Source organism: Mastacembelus armatus, chromosome 9 (assembly GCF_900324485.2).
Source record: "Mastacembelus armatus chromosome 9, fMasArm1.2, whole genome shotgun sequence".
In the NCBI taxonomy this organism is placed as follows: domain Eukaryota; kingdom Metazoa; phylum Chordata; class Actinopteri; order Synbranchiformes; family Mastacembelidae; genus Mastacembelus; species Mastacembelus armatus.
Window position 1 is genome coordinate 16,311,384 of NC_046641.1, and position 12,594 is coordinate 16,323,977.

General features: G+C 41.9%; 1 protein-coding gene across 1 annotated transcript in view; it reads right to left on the reverse strand.

Moving 5' to 3' along the window:
• Positions 1–12,594, reverse strand: part of LOC113138945 (zinc finger SWIM domain-containing protein 6) — a 41,809-nt gene that overhangs the window by 15,051 nt on the left and 14,164 nt on the right. Inside the window, exons 2-3 of the mRNA XM_026321836.1 lie at positions 3,004–3,360; positions 1,399–1,547 (exon numbers count right to left, since the gene is read on the reverse strand). Of these exons, the coding sequence (XP_026177621.1) occupies positions 1,399–1,547; positions 3,004–3,360 (506 nt within the window). The remainder of the gene's footprint in view (positions 1–1,398; positions 1,548–3,003; positions 3,361–12,594) is intronic.

Consider the following 12,594-nt stretch of genomic DNA (forward strand, 5'->3'; position numbering starts at 1 on the left):
TAAATGTGCAGGCAGACACCTCACTCGTCTTGTGTCCTTGTTTTATTTTAAACGTTTTAAGTGCTTTTAACATCTGCCTTTACTCTTTTTCAGTCATGACTTGGATGGTTGATTATCACAGACACTAGTTTCACACTACCTGAATGGTTTTGTGGTTTTACACAGGAAATATTCATGTACAAAGAAAATCCCTTAACAGAGCTACGTTATTCTTTCATGCTAAATATGTTCAGTATTTGCTCGTTGTTTTTGAAAAAATGCAGAATATGTCAGTGTTTATTGTACATTTTAAAAAGAAGTGATCCAATTTAAAGAAAAAATAAGAATACAAAAATCTGTAGGAAAACAGACTTTAAAATAGACCAGTTAAAATGCAACAGTTTTCTTTTTCCTCTCTCTTGCATAACCAGCAGCTAAACTTTCTCTTGATTTTCTTTCACTATAAGAATTTCCGAGCTGTAAACTACGGTGGTCAGTACCTTTTAGCAACAGGGAAGCACTTGTGGGTAATATGAAGATTATAGAATTTGAGGTAAAAAAAAAAAAAAAAAAAAGATTGCTAACTAGTACACGTGTGTGGATGTGTGCACACAAAAGCACACACATTATCTGTGTTGTCTGTCTCTCTCTGGCAACAGGAGTCACAACATTTATTCACAAACATACACCACAAAAAAGCCACAGACACATGAAGACTTACAAACACAAATGCATATATAGTATGTGTGTTTTGTGGGCAGCTCTGTGTACATATAAATGTGTAAGTGACTCTCAGTGTGGGTGTGTGACTGTTTATGTGGCCGTCAGCGGGGGTGTGTATGCTGAAAGGACATAAAAGGCATCAAAGAACATGAAGCCGAGAAACATTGTAAGAGCCACGCCGAGTGGATGATAATGGCCTTGACGTGCAGTCTTTACGTAGCACACAACACATTAATACTGGCCTAGCTCTGCCACTATAATACCAAGCGACAGAGAACCACACACCTCTCATGTAATCGTTTAATTGTGAGGACTGAACCCTCTTTTAACATCTCTCTCTCTCTTTACCTTAGCCATTCCCTTCCACAGTTACCATTAGCTAAGAGACAGTTTACCTTGAAACTTATGTGTCTGCATAGCTAAGTTGTTTTGGCTGAGACTACTTTGAACATAAAGGACTTCTTTTCATAAAGGGAATACAAGTGAGCACAAGTGCACATAAGAGAGGAAGAAAATATTTATTAGCAATGGGACTGTATTTGCGTGGTCTTGTAGAGAGGCAAGAACAAGGAAGGAGAGAGGTAAACATACACAGGCAGAACGTGTCTGTGGCCGTGGCAGTCATGGCTGGTATGTGTTGTATGTGTGTGTCGTTATGTTCTGTATGTGGATGAATCAATGTTGCTGGCTCCTGACCTTGCTGAAGAGCAGGTTGAGCTGCTTGCCCGAGCCATGGTATCCTCCCTGGGAAAGGAAAAGCTTGACCTGCTCCTGAACCTGCTCCTCATCCAGGTGCCAGCAATTCTCATCGTCCACACTGGCTCCTGCTGTGGGGTCCGGGGCCCCTGGACACATGTGTTATACGCACATTAGGCTGCTGTATTTTGTTCATTATCTCTTGTCCTGATTAAAAGCATATTACTGGTATCGAGTAACTTTAATTTCTAGCTTTGAAAAGCATAAAAATTGTTCAAATCACTGAGCTTCTACTCCCACTGTTGCACACATTATTTTTAACAGCCAAAATTTAAACCTAATTCTAGCCTCAACAAAAAGACCAACCAATACTTCTGGAATAGCCAGGTAACAAAAGAGACTGATCTTGAACAGGTTATTTATTTGTGTTCTCAGAAGCTTATATCCACACATGCATTACAAATACCAATGAGGTGTCAATATAGTATGTTACATTTACAAACTGTTTGGTGTAACACCGACTAAGTACAGACACTGCAGCGCTCTCAGAAATGTATCATTTCTGATTTTTGGATTCTAACAAACAATTTAAGTCCATTTATTTACAATGTATAATGTACAATGTATGATACAACACAACGTATCAGTCATTTGATTTTGAAACTAGAATAACTAAATCTTGACTGCAATTTAACATGAATAATATTGATGTGAGATGATCGCGTGAGATGTGACACTATCTCCAGTTATTCTTCACTCAAATGCACTTTTTTAAAACAAATACTAAACAAATGACCCATTACTCAAGAAAGAAATTCCGACAGTCAAATGTTTAACTGAATTGTAATTTTAATTTTTTTGTGAAAAAGAATAATGTAAAATTGATCTAATATTTCATGTAATTCTGATAAAGCGTAAAGGTAAATAAGTGCATCCGCCTAAAGTGACTGTCAAGCAGGTATAATTCCAGTTAAGTAATCAATAGCATGTAAGGAACAAAAACTCTTCATCACCACACTGTTGTGTATATGTTGTGTATATAGACCTGTCTTCTATTGTCAGAATCTCTTGCGCTTTCCTGTTTCCATCCCACATCTGTCTTCTTTTTGTGCCTGTTACTGTGTCCCACAGTTTCTCAAGTCTATTCCCTGTGGGACTCCATACTTAAACACACATGAAAAACAGACATATATGATTCTTTATACCTTATTCTGTCCCATGTTTTCATTTGCTTCATTTCTTGTTGGTTACCCTTCAGTTTCTCCCTTTTCTATTACGGTAAAGCAGCATGTATGGTTAAAAAAAAATGAGGGATGCACCCTTCTTTGTTTCTCTGCTAATCTCTTTATCTCTGTCTGAGTATTGTTGCTCTTCTCTCAGAGGTAAATAACAGGTCTATAGTGTTGATTAGAGGCGTACAGTCTCTCCTTTACTGTCTGGATCTCACTAATGAGTAACATTGATCCTGCCACACTTTACCTCAGTCACACAGTCAATGCACTTATGCATGTAGAGGCAGGAAGGCCCACACAAACCCACATGATGATGTGGTCTTAAACACATTTAGGGTCTTTTTCAAACACACTGACACACACTTTTCCTCACCGTGGACCTGGTTGATCTCAGAGTTCTGTGACAGAATCTCATCGGCCAGTTTCTGGGCGGTAGGGAGCACCTCTGTGTGGTGCACTGATATCAGATACTGAACAAACTTTTGCAGCTGGTCTCTGCTCATCTGGAAGAGAGTTTCTGAGATGGGCAGGTGGAGTTTGACCTGCTCGGGCTTCCGTACTCTGTAAAGTGACAGTGCTACTACATGGGCGCAGTAGAAGATGTCTTTGTTGCCACAGGTGCATGTTACTGCCGTGATCTTGCAGCGGTCGAAGCTGACGCTGACGTTGCATACGAGCTCCGGGGACGAGGGTGTGGCAGGGTCTGTCACTGTGCCACTCAGATGAAAACCTAAAAAAAAAATAATGTATACGTAAACAACACATGTAGACCTATGCCTCTCTTTCATCTCTTCAACAAATATTCAATCCACAGAAAATTAGTTTTAAAAAACTGTTTTAATATAAATCAATCATGCAAAAATTCATGGGTACTGGACAGTTCATTTAACAAAACATGCAATTTAGAACACTGGTGTCTGGGAACTTGGATGGGCTCTTTTAACTTTTTTCTGACATCTCATAGAACAAACAGCTGATTAACCATCAAAATAATCAGTAGTTAAATGAATAATAAAAAAAAAATCATTATTGTCATCCATTGCCATTTTTAAAATTCATTTCAAAGACATATTAACTTAGATATTTTTAGTTATTATGTTTCAGCACAAACAGCTTTAATTGTTATGATAAGATCAGAAGTGTAATCAATCATCATTAACTAACATAGGTAAGAGTAGGCATATATTGTTTTGCAGACATCTATTAAATAAGAATTAAAATTACTTAAATTAATTGACTGTGCCCTTTAGTGAATGACATAATGGAGCAAATCTCTTGTGAACACAGGATGGAGTTGAACAATTATGTGAAACAAACTCAGTTGGCCACAGTCACCTGCCAAAGGCCTCATGGTCTCTTATCATGAAAGCATGATCAAGACCAGCTGCAGTCCACTGTTAGTACTCTGAGTGAAAGTAAATGAGCCTGACAGAAATCTAGATGCAGGAACTCAGATTGGCGATCCACTGCAAGAGGAATTGAGAAACAGATGAGGAAGTGAGCAGTGAGTGTGGCTGTTGCAGTATGAATAATACAGCCTCGTGTTTGAATATAATGTTTGATCTTATCCTCACTGCGCTATCCGGAGGCGCGGCTGGTCATTATGCAAGGATGAATATGAATAAGCAGGGCGGGGTCCCCAGCAGTGGCCCAAAACACACACTGATGAGCATATGAAAGAGACACACATGTACGCACACACTGAGCCACAGCGTGAGATCATGCATTTATTAATAATGGGAGTGGTTAGAAGAGATGGAGAGCACCTTATGAATGCATTTATGTGCTCAGGAGAGATCTCTGAAATGCATGTAGACCAGGCAAAGACATACATCTCTTAAATATGTTTATCAAAGGGCTGAGCGCACGCATCGCTGTGATATCAAGCATGTATTAACGCAGATATCAAAGTGTTTGCTGGGCCACTACTTTAGGTAAAAAGGGAGGGGCAGGAGTTGAATATTTCATAGGATACAGATGGAAATAGGCTGAGGGGTAAGACAGGCAACAGAGGTCAAGGCAAAGCAGCTTTCCTTCCTTCTTGGTTAAGGCATGGAGTAAGACCACAGGTGAACAGGAAGAAGAAGAAAGAAAGAAATAAATGGGGTCACCCTTGCTTATAGTCTTGAATATGCCCTCAGGATGCATATAAAAATAAAACAGGTGGGTTGCATATTTCTCTTCCACAGCCTTTATACAAAGGTTTGCAGAAACACACAGTCAGCTATGCTGTTTAAATACCCTCTACAGGAGTTACGCCATACCAACCCCAAATTCAAATACCTACATGGATGTTGCAAACTCCATCAAAACAAAAATAGAAATGTTTTATTATTTGTGCCCTTTCACTCAGCATTATAAACAGAAGTAAAAAGTTTTGGCCACAAATACATAACTATGCAGAACTGCAGAACATTGCCATGGAGATATGCTTTTCCATTCTGAAAGCCAACTGGCAGAAGAAGCACATGTTAGTTAACAATATCCACAGAAGAGGGGTGAGGATCGAATATGGCAAACACTTGCATCTGCAGTGATCAAAGCCTATATGTCTACAGCTGTGAGTGAGTGTGTGTGTGTGTGAGAGAGAGAGAGAGAGGGAGACATACTGAGTCACTCCTAAATGAGACAAAAAGATTTACATGGTGCAGCTGGTTGTAGAATGGAGAGCTATCTTATTTAACTCTGTAACAACATACAAATGAGCAATGGTTTGCAATACTTGCTGATACATTTAGTGAGTATGTGTGTATGCGTGTGTGTGTGTCACAAGCTTGTGTTTCAAGAGTGGCCTCTGGTCAAGTGAGGGGAGAGAAAAAGAGAACATCAAAAACATGTGGGGCTGGGAGAGCTCAAACAAAAATCAACCTCTGATACAAACACAATCTCTGTCTCTTTCCCTCTCTCTCTCTCTCTCTCTCTCTCTCTCACACACACACACACACACGCACACGCACGCACGCACACACGCACACGCACGCACACACACACACACACACACACACACACACACACACACACACACACACACACACTTATCAGGCTGTTGTAAAAGCAGCTGCACTTTCTTTCCAAATGTTTTTTTCCCCATAGGGAAAATTAACAGGGATTTTTTCTAATTCAAAACACATGGAGTATGAAATACTAAATAGTGATAAAAGACTTATCCTTGTTCAAAAGCAAAAGTCTGTTATGTTTCCCTTTTGCTTTAATGGACACTCTCTTGCCTTCCAATCCCCTTTCATCTGTCCCTCCTTCCATCCACATTCCCACAGCTCTTTCTCTCTCACTCTCTGACAGATGGGTAGGTAATGAGTTTCGCCTTTCCCCGTCCAATCGTCTGGGCACCAAAAACTGCCCCCCACGCCAAAAATGCCCTTTTAATTTAGCCAAGCGCTGAGTACAGGGATATTACTGTTTAGGTATACGCACACACACACACACACACACACACACAGACACACACACACACACACACACACGCACACACACACCCCTCTCATGACTCCTGGTTGGGTGGGTATGAAACCTTCAATGTCTCATGTGCAAGCTATTAAAGAGCCTGGTTTCCCCCTCACCCAGTCCACCCAGCTCCCCTCCCCGAGTGGTGCTCAGGGCTCTTTTCTGTGCATGTTCAAGAGGCCAGGGTTGGCTTTCAAAGTAACCATGGCGGCCATTTTTAGAACAAGGCCTCTTTGAGGTTGCCCTAGAAACCCCTTCTGACCGCCCTGGTGAAATCACACTTGGCCCAAAACACTGTGTAAAGCAGCAAGAACTGTGTGTGAAATATATATATATATATATATATATATATATATATACACACACACAGACACATATACATATATATGTATATAAAAATCTCACAATGGCCTGGCCTGTGGACCACCCACACTCTTAGAGGGCCTCACATCAAAGTGTTCTCCAAAATAGCCCTTCATCATTCATTCTCAAACTGTATAAGAGGTGATAAGCTAGTGTGCACATCTCTTGACCAGCTAGGACCATAGGACCACTTCTGTCTATTCAACTAAATGGGGCCCCAAAAATACTGGACTACTGCTCTTGTTTCAGGAAGGAAAGCTCAGACCAAAACCAGCAACTCCTTTAACACAACACATTACATCTGCTGTAATGAAAGAATACAGCCTTTATATGCTCCCTATAAAACAGGATTTAGCTCCCCACATGCAGGTAGTCGACAGGGATCGGAGATAGACCTAACGTTTGCTTGCCTTAGCACAAAAGTGCTCACTGTTCACTTCAGACTGAGCAACATACATATATTTCCACAATCAAATTAAGATTCGAAGTCAATGGAGAAAATTCATGCCCAGCAGTGGGAAGGTCATTAAGCTTATTGGCTAAATGGGTTCATGAGTGACTGTCACCCAACTCTAATATGGCACTGTGCAGTTTAGGCAGCTCACATCACTGCATTTGAGTGTGTGTGTGTGTGTGTGATAGATTCTAAATACATGATTGATTTGAGTGCATGAAATAAGATGAAACAAATGGGTTGGTGTGAATGCGAGTCAACAAAAGCAAAGAGGGGGAGGCACAGAGAGCAAATAGATATTTAAGACCCCTTCGCCTGCTCCAATTCACTTTAGCTTTGCACATTAATCAAATTACTTCAGAAGCTGCAGACAGACAGAGAGCAACACCTAAATACGACTCTGCACTGCCAGTGCTTCACTTATCCAGAGGGGTCCACCTGCAGTAGTTGGAGCTTTAACATAGGATCCCACTTTATGTTGAGAAAAGATAGCCCTCTTAAGCCTCACTGAGAAAAGACTATTGGAGTGGAATCCTATACATTTGGCTGGACTGAACTGAGAGCCCCTTTTGAAAGGCGATCTGAACTACAACAGAAGAAAAGCAAGGCAATGCAGCAGGTTGAGGAAAGGGGAGAGAATTGTTGGGCAACCCCCACCTCTAACACAACCTTCATCCCACCCACAGCATTTCCTTCAGTGCAGCTCCTTGAACTGGCCCGATTAATAAGGCAACAAAGACAAATATGAGGCCTTTCAGCATCTTAGAGGGAAAGTCTGTGTGAATAACAATGAGTACATGTGTGTGTGGTCCTATAAGGAAGCACCCATACAGAGACTATAAACAGAGATCAATGGTATTCTGCAGGAGACCTTGCTCCAGGCATGTGTGTGGATGTGTGTGTGTCTTAGGTGTGGAATGGCCTGGAAAAACACAGCTGAGCTCCAGGGGTGGCCATATTTATGCCTTAAACCCTCTGGTGGACCAAAAAGCCGCTTTCTCCCTGGGTGTGTTTTCATCACTTACACATTTACACACATGCAGGTGTGCATCAACACGCACATACCGCCTCACAGGCAGAATGCTTATCCCGACAGACACAAATGAACATAAATTAATGTTTTGAGATATTCTATGAATTTCAATGCTTTTACTTCCGCTCAATGTCGATTTCTGACAGCAAAATCTGCATGCTAATCATAGGGATGGGAGAGAAAGAATATCTGTAAATGTGTGTGCGTGTGCGCGCGCGCGCGTGTGTGTGTGCGCGCGCGCATTGACGGCTGTGTGGGTGATTGGAGTTGTCATCAGCTGGCGGTTGAAATGACAGTCGACTACTGGGCTGCTGCCACTTAGTTGCCATGCGGTACATCAGGAATGACTTGCAATTTTCTAACTATCACTTTCAAAATGGATTCTAATTTTGCTGGATCGGGCCTGTCAGACAGAGCTGGCGTTACTGCTCTACTGACTGATCCCTAAGGTTGGCTTTCAGAAAGCTGACCACTACTGAAGGACAGTGAAGCCTGTGTTTGGGGATGTGGTTCAAGACAAGACATGAAGTGAAGTGATGAGAAAATGAGTTTTGCTGGTAACAGGACCTGGTTAGAAGAAACAATTCACTGGGGGGTAAGATTCTGTCAAAAAAAAAAAAAAAAGTAGTTTGACGGTTGAGAAATACGCTTTCACATTCTTAGTGAGAGTTAGATGAGAAGACTGATACCACTGTCATGTCTTTATAATAAATATAAAGCTGGACCCAAGAGCTAGTTAGCAGGAAACAGGAGAAAATAGCTAGCATGACTCTGTCCAAAGGTAACAAAATCCACCCCCCAGAATATTCAATACATTATATCCTGTTCGTTTAAAGACTGAAGTATAGAGATGACAAGTTGTGGTTTCACAAGGGGTTTTATGTGCCAGACTATTTCTTTCCCAATAGCAGTGACTTCTTTGTCTTCCTGCTCAGAGTACATTTTGTTACCTTTGGACAGACCTATGCTGTTTCTCTTGTTTCCACTATTAACTCTACATTAAGCTAACTGGCTTCTGGCAGCAGCCTCATATTTACTGTGGTGTCAATAGTCTCATCTATCTCTCCGTATATTTTCTAAAATGTCAAACTATTTTAAATGCAGATAGCACAGATTGTAACACAGCTACACACCATAATGTCACAGCTACTTATAGCATTGGAAAACAACAGTAGTACAGCTACTGTAACAGGATTTTTTTTTTTTTTGGATATCTTTTATGTTTGTTGTACTTAACTATTGAACACTTTAGTCTAAATTTACTATTAGGTGTAATTTCAGAATGGCACTTGTTTGGTATTGGATGAACTGTCCCTTTAGCAGCCATTCAACAAATCTCTGTCACTGGAGAAGCCAGCAGCCTGCTAATTCCGTCTCCTGGCTGAACATTAACCATACATTATCCCAATCCATGTGCAAGGTTCATTAGTGTGAATGAAATTACAGCTGGCTGGAAATGAATGTGTGTAATTAGCAGAGGTCTGTCCCAGTAGAGCCACGCAAGCTATAGACAGAGGTAATGGGATCCATTGGAAAGTCATTGTCTGCTACTTCAGGGCTTGAGTATCTTTCTAAAACCTATACAGTCAAGACATTAAGGCATTCCTTCTTTATCAGTCAAGTCTGTGTTGAAATGAAGTCAAGAAGACAGCACAAAAGAACCTATAAATAGAATAAACAGTGAAAGATGGTAATACTCAATTGTCAATGTTTTTTGAATGTGTTTTTATTGGACCTTCTGCATAATTTGCATGCAGAAAATGTGCTAAAATGACATTTGCTGTGGCTGTCATAACTGATTACAGATGTGCTTCTCTTGCTTAATTTGAACTTTGTCCTATAAATCCTTTTGTAATTCGTCCTTTTTGATTTTAAAAATCTGTCTTGACTTCAAAGCTCAAAACAAAAAAAGGCCCAAAAAAGGTAGAACCAAAACAAAATATAGCAGAATATAGACAAAAAACCACTAGTGTGGAAACTAACATGGGTAAAAGTGATCTGAATGAATTTGCAAATGAAACTAGCTAGGCACTAACAGCAATGGACTGAAAACTACAGCATGAGTATGTGTGTGAGTGTGAGTGTGTGAATACATGCAAGTTTGTGTATGTTTTTAGGTTCACTTGTCCACGCCAGGAAATAACCTTACACTCTTTACCCTTCCCATTTCATTTGGAAAGTCACCCGACACACTCCACCACACACACACACACACACACGGACACACACGGAAACACACACACACACACACACACACTACCCCACCCTTTGACACACACTCGTGATGCCTTCATGCATGCACGCATATTGGCTTCAGTGACTCCCTGCAGTCAACCTCCTTCTGCTCATAAACAGCCCCTCCTCTTTCCTTTTTCTCTCTCTAATAACCGACTCCTCCCCTGTCCCCCCCCCCTTGATTCACACACACACAGACACAGACACACACACACACACACACACACACACACACACACACACACACACACACACACACACACACACAACACACATAGAATGTTGCCTAGCCCTAAGCTGACCCGTTGTGTGTACTGACGTCACACCCTAGACAAGGGGAGGCATCATTCCAGACAGGCAGACACACACATATGTGCACTCACAAACACACACAGACACACACACACACACACAGGCCCCAGCCGAGGGGGAAGCTGAATTCCAGCACAGGCACACAGACACACAAACACACATCACCACGCCTGGCGGTGGGAAGCATGGGGAGCGCTCAGCTGTAGCAGGGAGGAGGGGAGCAGGGCCAGGGGAGGCAAAGGGGGGAGTTTCAGAAAAGGGAGGAGGGAGGGATGGCTGCGAGCCAGTGTTCCTCTGAGCTCAGCACTTCCCCTTTCAGATCCAGCCAGCCGCCAGTTTGCGTAACGCAGCCCATGCAGCCCTGCCGGCTTGTGCTTAACCCCTTCCTTCCTGGAGTCACTGAGGTCACACTCAAAGTTCTGTGTTTGGTAGCACATGCCACATCCTGGCATAAATCCACTCCTACCCAACACCACCCAGCTCAGGGTGCCTTTCTTATTATAGCACTGAGCACACTGGCCCACTACTCATACTTCCACCTTATTACCTGACAGACAGAAGGAGATACACATGCATGTACAAACAGACCTAAATATCACAGAGAAATTAAACATTCACCAGGAAACAGGTTAAACTTTTACAGAATACTTTTCCTTTCTTTGTAGTGGCTGAGAAAACCTTCCCACATTTTTATTTAAAAGTTTTTGAGAGTGACCTGGATATATAGTGGCATCTCCCTTGCAAGATAACCACAACCACAAAAACACACACCAATAAAATATCAATTATCACTCCCACCGACAAATATGTAGCTCACACACTAACCCCTGAAACAAAGATTTGCGTGGTTTATGCAATTACAAAGAGCAACTCACATGTAATGTGGGGCAGGTATAGTGAGTGGGCATTGTATTTATTCAGCTGTATATCTGTTGACCTTCCAAGAGCTTATGTAGGCCAAAGTGTCTACTCTACTTACAGAGGTGTGAGAGCTCGTAAATCACGCCTAGCCCCTTGAAAAACCCCAAAGAAATGTGTCATAGCTCATACTAACCACAGCAGACACAGTCCACAGCAGGGAGATGGACGCAGCAGAGGAGGGAGTGAATGAGGGAGGTTGGGAGGTTCTCTCACATTTAATATCACTTGACACGCGTCATCCAGCATCGCTCAAACAGCTTCTGAGCCTGTGTCAAAGCTGCGTTCCTGTCGAAGATGCTGTGCATGAAGGTACAGGGCGCACCTTGTACACACACTAACACAAAACAAAGGCAGCCCAAAGACAAATATCTAAGCCACCTGGCGCAGTGATCGACAGGCTGCTGCAGAGAACAGGAATAACTGGGATGAAGACAAGTGAGGGAGTGAGTGAGGGGGAGCAAGAAAAAGGTTGAATATGTCTTTGCTGAATCGTGGTGGTCGATTCTCTTGCCTGTAGGCTATTCCTGTAAATATTGATGTTGATGTTAGGACCACTCTCCTAAGGATAAGCTATAAAGCAAGGGGTTAGATTTACTCTGTGCAAACTGTAAGCATCTGAAATCACATGCTACACTTTGCCTTATGCGAGTGTGTTGAGGAGAAACGGTGAGAGACTTACAGGGTGAAGAGCTACACCCACATAAGGGAACTGAGCTCTCACAGTAGGGTTATAGCTTACTCCTCTCCCTCTCTAGATGGTTTAGGTTTTCACTCTCAAGCTAAAAGCAGGCAGCTGACATCAAAACCTTCAGAGAGACCCCCCTATTTCCCAGAAACAGCTCTTGTTTCATGTAAATAGCTGCCTTTCATGGCCACATTGAGATAAATTACACCGTGCTGGACAAGAGGGAGACAATGTTCACCCTGGAGCTTCTTTTGTTGACATCTGTATGTGCTGCTGTGAAAACACATGTCTGCCCAGTGCAAACGTGCATGTACATGTGAGTTTGCATTCAGTGGTTGCATTTGTGGGGGCATAATGTGGGCAAACACAGACAAGCACGCAGGAAAGCAGGCAGGTCCACACACATAGAAACAAAAATAGAAATAACTTTCATTCTTTCTGAAACACACAGAAAAAAATTGCAAAGAATATTACAAGAGTGTGATCACAATACTGAATC